This window comes from Neoarius graeffei, chromosome 18 (assembly GCF_027579695.1).
Source record: "Neoarius graeffei isolate fNeoGra1 chromosome 18, fNeoGra1.pri, whole genome shotgun sequence".
NCBI classification, from domain to species: Eukaryota; Metazoa; Chordata; class Actinopteri; order Siluriformes; family Ariidae; genus Neoarius; species Neoarius graeffei.
This window is the reverse complement of record NC_083586.1, coordinates 18,591,108-18,605,144: the sequence shown is the minus strand read 5'-3', so window position 1 is coordinate 18,605,144 and position 14,037 is coordinate 18,591,108. Positions and strand designations below refer to the sequence as shown.

The 14,037-nt window shown below is 41.4% G+C and overlaps 1 protein-coding gene across 1 annotated transcript in view; it reads left to right on the top strand.

Moving 5' to 3' along the window:
- Nucleotides 1-14,037, top strand: part of retreg2 (reticulophagy regulator family member 2) — a 58,061-nt gene that overhangs the window by 28,077 nt on the left and 15,947 nt on the right. The window contains exons 7-8 of the mRNA XM_060898485.1: nt 6,164-6,252; nt 6,410-6,545. Of these exons, the coding sequence (XP_060754468.1) occupies nt 6,164-6,252; nt 6,410-6,545 (225 nt within the window). The remainder of the gene's footprint in view (nt 1-6,163; nt 6,253-6,409; nt 6,546-14,037) is intronic.

Genomic DNA, 14,037 nt, shown 5'->3' with positions numbered 1-14,037 from the left:
GTTTAACGTCGCTGCGCACGAAATTGCTAAACGTTACAGTCCAGCTGCTCGTGTGTCATGTACGTTGTGGAAATGAATTGGTCGTTAAATTTGCACGATTATTTAAAGTGCTGATGACACGAACATGACTCTATGCAATTTCTTAAATAAACTATACAACATGGCAAACATGCTAGATTTCTGTTATAATTACGTGAAAAGAAGCTGTTGTTACGCGAATATCCAACTTTTAATTGCACAGCGCAAGAAAACTGGGTCCGTGGCTCGCGGCCATGCTGTGACGTCAGCGGGAGAACACGCTGCGGTTCACTGGCTGTTCTACTCTGGTTCTACTCAATGGAAATGGCGCATGAAAACGCCGGTGAACTCTCTCTAGTGCTAGCTCTTCCTCTTCTGGGAGTCTAGAATTGTGTTGATCTCTTCCGAATAGAATCTATGATAGTCTACCCTCTTTACCCTTTGCCTCTCGTTGCTAGGCGGCAGTTACATGAAAGCCGCAAGCTTTCACAAGCAAATACATGACTGATATCACGCCGACTTTATGATTATCATGTAGAATCTATAGCTCTACGCACCTTTATCTTATGTCGTTTCACAACACATGTTCTGACAGGAGGACTGTCTTTGGATCCGGCATAGCTACTAGTAGACCCCCTCCGGAATACTGGCAGTGTTGCCAGATTGGGAGGTTTCCCGCCCAGTTGGGCGGTTTCAAGTGCATTTTGGTGGGTTTTGAACATATTTTGGGCTGGAAAACGTCAGCAGTATCTGGCAACAGTAGGCACTGCTGATGGTAGTAACACACGTTTGTGCTGAACTGAACACCCAAGAGATTCCTTTAAGCTGGGAAGGGTGTCAAAACAATCCAAATCGAAGTGTTCAGAGCACAGGACGGATGTTGGTGAGGGCTCCCACTTGTCACGAGTGCGCCTGACTTGCTTCACCCACTTTGCATGCAGCTCGGGATCTCTGGGAAACTTGAATAAACTTACCCCATCCTTGTGGGTTTTGGAGCAAAAGCCGGCAACACAACACGAAGGCATAATAATATATATAATGATAAACTGAACACCTGTCGCATCAACAACAAACTGGTAAGTTAGGAGGAAGGTTCTTTCTCTGACGTCATATAGCTCCTCCTCCTCCTCCGTCTCCTGGGTGCTGCAGCCCCGTCAAATTTGCCCAAATAGCCGCGTTTTTTATCATAACTTGTAAAATAGGCGCCTTCGTGAATTAATATATGGATCATCGGGAATTACTTTTTATGTTATAAAACATCGCCAAAGATGTCAAAAACGTGTCATCAGCACTTTAAATGCTTACGTTGAAATGCCGGTCATGTGTTTGGCAATTTTATGAGATGAAAAACACGGCATTGTCGACGAGTGAAATTTGAGTCGATGTTTTGGAAGCCGATCTTCTTGAATAGGGCGTGAGAGCGCCGGACAAACTAAATGACTAAAGCCCTGCTGCATCTCTCTCTCTCTCTGTCTAGCTAGAGGTCAAGCAAGGGCTGCATTGTGGGTCACCTAGGAAACCGTCAACCAGCGAAAACAGACCTGAAAAGTTTAAATTGGAACTTCATTCGAAAATAAATTTTGGAAGCCGTTTGCACAACGGCGTATTCGGGCCATTCTAGGTTTAAGGGGGGGAATACCGAGCTGAAGGTGGAGGTAATATTCGGAGGGGGACGTCAGGATTTCCAAGATGAAAGTCAGATTACAAGAAAAACTTTGAATATTCACTGAGATTAAAAAATTATGAAAATATAAAACTCTGATATTCTGCGAGATGATGCTGACATGCGTCCTGCATTCTGTAGTTGAAAAATCTTAGCGTGTAATCAGTAGGGCTGTAACGATACACCCAACTCACGATTCGATTCGTATCGCGATTTTTGACCCACGATTCGATACACCCACGATTTTTTTTAAATGTGTTTTTAAAGTAGTAAATTTGACTTATTAACATTTACTTACTTACATTAACTATTTAATAACATAATTCAGACCACTGCAGAGAATGAGTAATATGTATGCAAAAATGAACAAATGTATATCCAAAGATTGTTTTATTTCTCAAAATAATACTGTTGAGCCGGAAGCTCTGGTTTTTTCGGTTCTGAAAAAGTCATTTTTCCAAATCGTGTAAATCTGTTAAGATTTTTTTTTGGGGGGGGGGTGGCTCTCTCACTGTCTCACTCTCATAGGGCCAATGATTTTCTGTGATCGCGGAAAACAGATGGAAATTACGGAATTTTTATAGTGAAACATTGCTCGCGTGTCAAAATGTAACTGCCACAGAAGGCTTCCGCCCAAGCAGACATGCCTTCAGTGTTGCCAGATATTGCTAACGTTTTCCACCCCAAAATATGTTCAAAACCAGCCAAAAAGCACCTAAACCTGCCCAATCTGGCAACACTGCATGCCTTTCCGGTCAAGTGATTGTGATTGGCTTGTGGCACACCTAGCCAGCCAATGAGCTGCTTGTTTACAGATTCGCTCCCCGCGTCGCAACCAGAATGGCGACCGCTTAAAAGAAATGAATGCTCTGCCAGTGGCGAGTGTGGACGTTGCGTGACTCGCAGAAGATTGTCGCAGGTCGGCGAAAAAACGACTTACTAATAGATATAAAAGTAATTTAAGTAAGTTTAAAATGTAATTTAAATAAAAAGTAAAGTATTCATAAATTGAAGTTTGGAAGCACCTCTGTTTTTGGGCTGAGGAGAAGTTTGAAAGGGTGTACCGCGATTCTGCCTTCTTGTATCGCGATACGGATCGTGGCTCTGCGTATCGCGATTTTGATTTCGATACGCATATTGCTACAGCCCTAGTAACCAGTGAGGAAGGACTGCGTTTCCTATAACTCACAGCTCAGCCGTGGCGTCTTTAGCATGATGACGTTGATCAAATTTTACTCTTTGAAATTCTGAGTTTCTTTCTTGGAATACTACCCCATCCCTCAACTCGTGTTTGTTTTTGTTTTTTTTCCCCCCCTCCAATGGTCCTAATATGCCATCATACCTTTTTAGATCGTTAGATATTTCATCTTGTTATCTGTAGCCGCTTTATCCTGTTCTACAGGGTCGCAGGCAAGCTGGAGCCTATCCCAGTTGACTATGGGCGAGAGGCGGGGTACACCCTGGACAAGTCGCCAGGTCATCACAGGGCTGACACATAGACACAGACAACCATTCACACTCACATTCACACCTACGCTCAATTTAGAGTCACCAGTTAACCTAACCTGCATGTCTTTGGACTGTGGGGGAAACCGGAGCACCCGGAGGAAACCCACGCGGACACGGGGAGAACATGCAAACTCCGCACAGAAAGGCCCTCGCCGGCCACGGGGCTCGAACCCGGACCTTCTTGCTGTGAGGCGACAGCGCTAACCACTACACCACCGTGCTGCCCATCGTTAGATATTTTAAAAAAAAAAGAGAGAACATTCATATTGTTCAGGATGGATCTTTTCTATCCACATTCACTAGGTATGAACAATAATCGTGCACTCTGATTGGCTACTCTACTACGAAGTTCTCAGCTCGTATACCGTGAGTAGAGAAAAACAAAACGGCGGCGCTTGTTGTTGAACCAACCGAGGACGAAATAAAAATTATTAAAAAACAAAATGCCAAAAATGATCAAGTATTTCAAAGAAACAGAAATGGCTAAGAGAACGTACCGTATAACCTCTAATGAACGCCTCTGGGGGCGTTACATTTTTCAAAAGGGGGGCGTTTTATTAGGGGTAAAAAAAATCAGTTGATCGAATTTTTCAAACCCTAACATAACTGCCCTACTAATTTTCCCGAACTTTCATACGTTTTCGAGGTGAAAAGTCGTCGAATTGTTTTTAAAAATTGACTTTTTTATTATTTGGGGCGCTTACTGGAGTGTATACGGTAATGCAGGTGTTCATTCGGCGACCACTGTTGCGTCACTCACTTTGCATAAAGCTCCCTTTTTGCAGAAGTCACGCGCCTCCCAGATAATTTGATCTGATCATTCGGTTTCTACTCGTAAAGATGCTGAAAAACACAAATCCGACACTGCGAGTTTTAAGCTAAAAGTTTTCGGATTGTGATAGCCCAGGACGTCGAATTCGTATTCCATTTGGATACTGGACTTGGATAGAAAACCTGTGGTATGTAAAACTGTTCAGACTGTTAGTTTTTTTTAAATTTTGAATTATTTTTTTTCCGAAATAATATGGGGGCGTTCATTAGAGGTTATACGGTGCTACTTTTTTTTTTTTGGCGCCCCCCAATATCTTCTGTTCCACACTCCGGCCCAGTAGGTGGCGGTAATGCGCCTTTGAGTTGGTTCGCCAACCGCCAAAAAAAAAAAAATCCTAAAGAAGAAAACTCAAAAAAAAAAAAAATAAATAGATGACTTGCAAACGTGACCAAAACGTGCTACGTCCTGAGCGTCCGCCATGATGGTGGAGATTGCGTGTCTGTAAGCAATGCTGAATTTTCTCAGTATCCGACGATTTGAATGATCGAGCGAAGATTCGATACAAAGAAGATAGATATGTGTGGTTTTGACCTGTATTATTTTGAAAAGTCTGACTTTTCTGAAGATAAGACGCTTCTACCGACCATCGAGTCCCCAGATATCGCGCTCTACCTGGTTTGGCTGCCGAAGAATCGAGTCCGACCTTGGACGAAACGCAGCCCATTTTCTATGACATATTTTTTCGTAAAATTCTAGCAAAATTCTTCCATGATCTTATCGAGAGAGCTTTTGAATCTCATCTGAGATAAAATGATGACTGCAAACACGAGCTGTTTAGGTTTTAGCGTCCGTTAGATCAGCCCTAACGATGTTGTTCAGCCGTGCTCCTCTCCTCTCCGTACTCAGCCTCAGTTTCCTCGCACTCTTTTCGAATCACAGACGCAATTCGAAAAAATCGGAATGTGCCACGGTCTCGAGTACTGCTGTGACCAGCACAAAGATATGGCAGAGCTGAAAGAACGCTTAAAGCAGCGGGAAAACAAAGAGTCGCGCACACGTGACCGTTTTGTATGGAATGTCGCTTGACCCCGCGTTTGTATCTCCACCAACATGGCCGACATCCGGGTTTCGATTTCGCTTTGACGTCACTTGCCAGTCAAGGATGCAAAAAAAAAAAAAAGCAACAAAATATGGAATGAAAGTGTTTGATGGCAAGAACCAATTTTTTTTTTTTTTTCTTAAAAATTATTATAGCATTTTTCACAAATGGCTACTGTTATTTCACCGGTTTGTTTACATTCGAAGCGGAAATGATTTTGTCGGACGTTTTATACGAGGTTTTTATTTATCGAATTTGCAGAAAATAAAACAAAAAATGCTCCGTTCCAGTGAATGTGGCTACTGTTATTCCACTCAATCTTGTCATACATGGATTATAGCCAACTCGTTGCTACACGCCTCATCGGCTATCAGCTCACGTACGACTCGATTTTGTCAAATAACTGTTAATTATTTTTTTCGCGGTGCGGTTTCCATCAAATCCTGCGCTCTGATTGGCTGGCGAGCGGGGGCAACTCGCTCGTTGACAACAACAAACATAGTAGCAATTTTTGCCAACGTTTATTTTCGCATTCCTCAGGAGAATAGCATTAATTTTACAGCATGGATAGCGATAACGACAGTGTTCACAGCGAAAGCGAGTTTTACTCCCCTGAGGAAGAAGAAATAAACGAAAACATTTCAGGAGAAAGCTAAAAACCTCTAACTGTTGCTAACGCCGAGCAAAAACATGACTGAATCCTGAATGACTCGTATTTGTATAAATGGGGGACTACATAGGCGGCAAAATGCAGTTTTTTTCCTGCCATGGAAGTGCACTTGTATACCGAGGAGGAAGCCATTCGCATTACAGCCGTGAATGAGGATTCAAAATGGCGGCTCGGCTCGGTTTTCCCTTTTCGGGCGCTCTCGTTTTCTGTTAGAATTTGGTAAAGAAAAAATAAATATATTATTTACCAGCTTAAGGTCGGTCCGTATGGTGAAATACCGTGACCTCGGCCTTGAATACTGACCTCGGCCCTTTACTTTCAGTGACTGTTAATATTTGATGACGACTTTCATGTCATACACATTTGTTCTGTCTTGCAGATTTTCGCATCCTGGCTGTTTGAATCATTTGTATTCCATGTGTGTGTGTGTAGAGGTGAAGAAGGAGCAGGAGGAAGGAGATGAGCCGAGGGCAGAGACGGAGAGTGAGAGCGAGGAGGAGCTGTCCTGCTTTGCCCCCACTGTAATTACTCGTATACGTTATCTTGATTTGATCCGGTGATATTTTCGAACTCAGGAACAGCAGTGTGGAAATTTCACAGAGACTGGAGAACGTGTTTTGTCCTTAAATGGCAAACCAAGGCTTAAACGTCATCCTCTGATTTTCTGTCCTCACTCAGGTGGATGTGAAGACCACGGCGTTGGCGATGGCCATCACGGACTCTGAGCTCTCTGACGAGGAAGCGTCCATCCTCGAGAGCGGAGGATTCTCGGTGTCCAGAGCCACCACGCCACAACTCACAGACGTTTCAGAAGGTACTTTGGAGTCGGTTTAAGGTCGTGAGAGAGAAAGAGATTCATGAAACGAGCTCTAACCGAGTGACCGAGGCGAGCCGGAAGCTAGCACGCGTACGCTGGTGTCATTTCCATGTCATCTGCGTATGACCCACACGTCCCTGACGGCCTCTGCATATCATTTCCATGAAAGGCTCCTTCTTTTACATAGGCGTGGAGAAGCAGAGCTGAAGGAAACGCGACAAGAAGCTGAACTGTTCAGCCGATCGAACAAGCAAATAGAAAATGGACTCTAAAAATAAAACCGGTCTCTGAAATGCATGCGTATCATCAAGTAAAAGCAGTAAGGAAAGGGTGCATCTACAGTGGTGGGCAAAAGTTTACATACCCCAACAGAATGTTTCGTTTCTTGGCTATTTCTAAGAGAAATTGAATGATAATACACAAAAACCTTTATTTCACTTGTGGTTAATGGTTGGCTGAAGCTATTTATTGCATTCATTACTGCGTTTACTCTTTGAAAACCATGAAAACAACAAAAACTACCTAAATGACCCTGATCAAAAGTTTACATACCCCTGTGAATTGGCCTGAAAACCTGTACACAATTTGACATAAACAGGACTGAATGGCGATTAAAGGCGACTACCTTCACCTGTGATCTGTTTTCTTCTAATTAGTGGGTGAAAATAAAAAAGTCAGTAAATTGCTGGACTTTTGAGAGAACCTTTTATCCCTCATCCAGTGCTGCGCGTCATCTTTGAGATTGAGCCATGGGAAAATCAAAGGAATTGTCAAAGGACCTGCGTGGAAAGGTAGTTGAACTTTATAAATCAGGGAAGGGAGATAAGAAAATATCAAAGCAATTAAAAATGTCAGTCAGCACTGTTCAAACAATAATCAAGAAGTGGAAAGTCAGGGGCTCTGTAGACACCAAAGCCCGTTCAGGTAGACCAAGAAAAATTTCATCCACCACTGCTAGAAGAATTGTGCGTGATGTAAAGAAGAAGCCCCAAATAACATCTGGTGAGCTTCGAGATTCTCTGAAACAAGTTGATGTGGATGTTTCAAAGAGTACAATTAGGAGACTCTTGAGAAGAAATGGGCCGCATGGGAGAGTTGCCAGAAGAAAGCCCCTTCTACGCAAATGCCACAAAGAAGCCCGTCTACGATATGCCAGACTGCACAGAGACACGCCCCAAACCTTCCGGCAAAAAGTTGTGTGGAGTGATGAGACCAAAATTGAACTTTTTGGGCACAACACTAAACGCTACATCTGGCGAGGAATCAACAAGGCCTATGATGAAAAGTACACCATTCCCACAGTGAAACATGGTGGTGGATCTCTGATGTTTTGGGGATGTGTGAACTACAAAGGCACTGGAAATTTGGTAAGAGTTGATGGCAGGATGAATGCAGTCACTTATCAAAAACTACTGGAGGAAAATCTACACGCCTCAGCCCGGAAGCTGCACATAGGACGAACTTGGACATTCCAGCACGACAATGATCCAAAACACAAGGCCAAATCAACTTGTCAGTGGCTACAACAGCATAAAGTGAAGGTCTTAGAGTGGCCATCTCAGTCTCCTGACCTCAACATTATTGAGCCACTCTGGGGAGACCTCAAACGTGCAGTCCATGCAAGACAGCCCCAGACTTTACAGGAACTGGAGGCTTTTTGCCAAGAAGAATGGGCAGCTTTACCATCTGAAAAGATAAAGAGACTCATTGACAACTATCACAAAAGACTTCAAGCTGTTATTGATGTTAAAGGGGGAAATACACAGTATTAAGAATTGGGGTATGTAAACTTTTGATCAGGGTCATTTGTGTCGTTTTTTTGTTGTCATAATGGTTTAAAAAGAGTTAACATTTTCTTGACAATAAATGGCTTCAGCCAACCATTAACCACAAGTGAAATAAAGGTTTTTGTGTATCATTCAATTTCTCTTAGAAATAGCCAAGAAACGAAACATTCTGTTGGGGTATGTAAACTTTTGCCCACCATTGTAGTTGTTTTAATGAGGCGTGCTTTAAACCGACGCTTTGATGACCCCCATAGCAACGGTAACTACGCCACCATGACCAGGGATCCCAGACGTCCGCTATTTAGCGGAATTCCGCTATTTTTCTAGCCAAAGTGGTGGTGGTTTTTTTTTTTTTTTTTTTTAAATCTCTTGTATATCCGTGAAAAATATGTTTAAGTAAAATGACCAGCAGGATACATTCTGATTTGGTTTGCTTGTTTAGCGATGTTTTTGTCAGCTTCGTTTGTTCTCATTGACGTTCGGGAACACTCGGAAGTTAAATTGATGTAAATACCGCGAGACTGTACGCGATAGAACGAGAAAACAATATGGCTGCGCCCATCTGCGAGAAAATGTGTTTTAACTCCGTTCGTGCTTTTGTTTCTAATGCGTTGAACTTAATTCAATACGTTGTGGAAAAAAAGATCTCGTCCATAAAAGAGATAGCGGAACAGTGTCCGGGTTCGAAGAAGTATATTCTTCAAAGCTACATTTTCATCTAATTTTTATAAATAAATTTTTTTTTTTGCCACTTATGTCATTGATTACAAAATATGGCATCAAATAGTTACACATTATTGTTATATTCTGTTGCTTTTCTATGTTAGATCTATGTAAAAATTGTGTTCTATAGCATCTTTAAATGTTAAAATCTCAACAGCTTCAGGGGGCTGCAGCCCGCTTGACCCCTGCTGATAGTTTCTTACATTCCTCTATTTTTTTCAATTACTGCTGGGATCCCTGCATGACACGGGGGCACGCTTGTAGCGCTTCATTCAACCGAAATTAGCTGTTATTGATCAATATGGGAAGGTTTTGCGACGGTTTTGGATGTACAAATCATTCTGAACGAAACAGATTTTTTTTAAATTTACCAAAAGTAATTCAGCGGGACTCCGTGTTGAACAGAGAGATCAAAAACCCGACGGCGCTCACTTCATTTCCAGAAAGAATTAATTTCAGAAGTGCGTCGAGGTGCTCGTCCTTGGACGGTGACGTGAACATGAGCGTGCGAGACGAGGTGCTCAGGCTCCTGTTCATCTCTGTTTAAGAATGAGCACCTCGCTGCACTTTGTATGGTTGCGAGTCATCTCCCCCCCCCCCCCCCCCCCCCCCCCCCGATGATTTACTTTTTTTTTTTGTCATTTACTTTTTATTGGTTTTTGATTTTGTATGTAAATGAACAATCAATCAATCAACATGAAGACCTATAGACAAATACAGAAAATATCCAGTGAAAAGTAAAAGCGTACAAAAGGGGATTGGAAAACACCTCCGTTCATGAAGGTGGAAAGAAAAAAGGACAAAGAAATGAAAAAACTTGAAAGTATTCTAATAGTCCAATCTGAGATTACCTGAAGTCTGGTCTTATGGTAGAGATATATGTAATCCATTTTTGCCAATTTTCAATAAATACCTCTTTTTGTCTTCTTAGATTGAAAGTAATTCTTTTTAATTCATCGTTTTACAAAGATGCTGGACACAATATCAATCCATTCATCTACACTAGGTGCCTCCCTCTTCAGCCATTTCTTCGTTATTGATTTCTTACAGGCCACCAGTAATATTCTCAGTAGATATTTATCTTGGACTACGTTCAGACTGCACCCTGAAACGACCCATATCCGATTTTTTTTTTTTTTTGCCCATATGCGACCTGTATCCGATTTGTTATTGACAATCTGAACGACACAGATCCGATTTTTTTCACATGCGACCCAGGCCGCTTGGATATGTGGTCCTAATTCCGATGCATATCCGTTATTTTCACATGCGACTGCAGTCTGACCGGACAGGTCGCATTCATGCGACCTACATGTCATCAACAAGAGACAAACGTCACTATTCTGCGTTGGCTAATCCCGCCTCTTTGGTGGAAAACAACATTTGTACAGTTTTCAGAATTTAAATAGACTTTTATAGAATTGACCAAGCTAATGGTGGATTTGGTAGGGACCTGGATGTTGATCTGTTAGCCTGATTAAATAAAACAGTTTCTATAACTGATTTATAACTTAAACCATCCTGTATTACAAGATTATAAGATTGTTCTGGAAATTTCCAGTAATTTGACACCTTCGGTCTCATTAGTCTGCCGCCCACATTAATCAGATTATTGTGTGAGTTCTGCCGCCGCCACAAAAACCACATCGCCAGGTCTCGCCTCATCTCCATGCTTTACTTGCAAACTTGAAGAGTGCACTTTTTTTTTTTTTTTTTTTTTTACGTATTATGTAGATGTGCTTATTACGTGTCAATTTGCGCATGCGGGACACTTTTGGGTCGTTTTCCGTTCATATTGGAGATCGCATACAAGTCTCATATAATTGGTAATGTGAACGGCCTAACAAAAAAATCGGATTTCACAACAAATCGGATATGGGTCGTTTCAGGTTGCAGTCTGAACGTAGTGTTTGTTCCTCCACTCCAGTTCCTCTAGATCCACCAAGTATAACACTTTGAAACAAAAAGTTGTTTTTGTTGAAAACACAGTCTCTACAATTTGATGTACGTGCAACCAAAATGGGGTCACAATAGGGCAACACCAGAATATATGATTGTGATTCGCCTCTTTGCTTCCACAACATCTCCAACATTGTCTGATTGGAATATGATCTCTTTTGGTATGGAGTGCAGAAATAGCGAATGAGATTTTTTTTTTTTTTCCATGAATATTCTCTCCAAAGTGGAGAATTTGTTGTTTTCCAGTGTTTGAAAATTTCCTTCCAGTTCTCCTGTGAGATTGTGATGTTGCCTTCAGTTTCCCATCTTGATTTTACATTAGATATATTTTCTTTAAGAGATTGAAGACTTGTGTATAATTTTGAAATTATCTTCTTAAAAGGTTCATCTTTATAAGCTTTTACAAATACAACCCCGATTCCAAAAAAGTTGGGACAAAGAACAAATTATAAATAAAAATGGAATGCAATAATTTACAAATCTCAAAAACTGATACTGTATTCACAATAGAACATAGACAACATATCAAATGTCGAAAGTGAGACATTTTGAAATTTCATGCCAAATATTGGCTCATTTGAAATTTCATGACAGCAACACATCTCAAAAAAGTTGGGACAGGGGCAATAAGAGGCTGGAAAAGTTAAAGGTACAAAAAAGGAACAGCTGGAGGACCAAATTGCAACTCATTAGGTCAATTGGCAATAGGTCATTAACATGACTGGGTATAAAAAGAGCATCTTGGAGTGGCAGCGGCTCTCGGAAGTAAAGATGGGAAGAGGATCACCAATCCCCCTAATTCTGCACCAACAAATAGTGGAGCAATATCAGAAAGGAGTTCGACAGTGTAAAATTGCAAAGAGTTTGAACATATCATCATCTACAGTGCATAATATCATCAAAAGATTCAGAGAATCTGGAAGAATCTCTGTGTGTAAGGGTCAAGGCCGGAAAACCATACTGGGTGCCCGTGATCTTCGGGCCCTTAGACGGCACTGCATCACATACAGGCATGCTTCTGTATTGGAAATCACAAAATGGGCTCAGGAATATTTCCAGAGAACATTATCTGTGAACACAATTCACCGTGCCATCCGCCGTTGCCAGCTAAAACTCTATAGTTCAAAGAAGAAGCCGCATCTAAACATGATCCAGAAGCGCAGACGTCTTCTCTGGGCCAAGGCTCATTTAAAATGGACTGTGGCAAAGTGGAAAACTGTTCTGTGGTCAGACGAATCAAAATTTGAAGTTCTTTATGGAAATCAGGGACGCCGTGTCATTCGGACTAAAGAGGAGAAGGACGACCCAAGTTGTTATCAGCGCTCAGTTCAGAAGCCTGCATCTCTGATGGTATGGGGTTGCATTAGTGCGTGTGGCATGGGCAGCTTACACATCTGGAAAGACACCATCAATGCTGAAAGGTATATCCAGGTTCTAGAGCAGCATATGCTCCCATCCAGACGACGTCTCTTTCAGGGAAGACCTTGCATTTTCCAACATGACAATGCCAAACCACATACTGCATCAATTACAGCATCATGGCTGCGTAGAAGAAGGGTCCGGGTACTGAACTGGCCAGCCTGCAGTCCAGATCTTTCACCCATAGAAAACATTTGGCGCATCATAAAACGGAAGATACGACAAAAAAGACCTAAGACAGTTGAGCAACTAGAATCCTACATTAGACAAGAATGGGTTAACATTCCTATCCCTAAACTTGAGCAACTTGTCTCCTCAGTCCCCAGACGTTTACAGACTGTTGTAAAGAGAAAAGGGGATGTCTCACAGTGGTAAACATGGCCTTGTCCCAACTTTTTTGAGATGTGTTGTTGTCATGAAATTTAAAATCACCTAATTTTTCTCTTTAAATGATACATTTTCTCAGTTTAAACATTTGATATGTCATCTATGTTTTATTCTGAATAAAATATGGAATTTTGAAACTTCCACATCATTGCATTCCGTTTTTATTTACAATTTGTACTTTGTCCCAACTTTTTTGGAATTGGGGTTGTACCTGTAGAATATTGTTTTCAGATTCATAATTTTTTTATAATGTTTTTCCTGATATAGTCTCTTATTTGTAGATATCTGAAGAGGTCCTGGTTCTGTAGACCAAAGTTATCCTTGAGATCTTGGAAACTTCTAACCGTACCTTTATTTATTAGTGAATAGTATGTTGTAAGCCCTAAGGAGGTCCATTCCTGGAGTCTATGGTCGTGTTGACTTGGTAAAAATTGTGGGTCATAAGCAAACCATTTCAAGATTTCGAATGTCTTTTTTAAATTGAACTGTGTTAATACATCGGTCAAATGCTTTAATGAGTTAGTGATCCATGGATTATCTTGATCAGTAATACTTTTGATAAATTAAAAAAAAAAACTGATGTCTTTGCAAATCATTTTGAACGAAACACATACTGATCTATAACAACTAACGAAGCGTGCCTCCTGTCATGGCGACATAGTTACCGTTGCATGATGGTGCCAAAGCCTCGATTGAATTAAGAGAACATGTTCTTCATCTCAGGTGGGAAATCGCGGTGTTCCAACAGCAGAACGAGACAACCGCAGGGCTCTACGTTAACTTTGCGACATGGCTGCCCAAATATTACATATTTTTTTTTATTTATTATTCAACCTTCTCAGACGCTGTCTGTATCAACAAGCATTGACACTAGCGCCCCGTGCGAGTAATGCGGTAATTAGTCATGTAGTGAAGGACATGCCAATATTCAGTCCCCCCAGGATTCCATAGGCCTTTTTTGTGATTGTTGCGGGCTAAAATGTCTGATGTTGTGTGTGTGTGTGGGGGGATGTTTCCAAAAAATTGCGATGAAAGTTGTGGTGATTTTTAGGTTTTTGTTGTGGGAGGAAGTGAAAGTTGCAAGAAATTGTTGCGATTTTCTCTTTTTGTGATTAAAATTGAGTGATATGTTAAATACAGTGAGATGTGGGACTCGTTTTCGTGCGCCTTTTGGTGGGACTGTGGCTGCTACACCACGGGAATTACATCCTGAC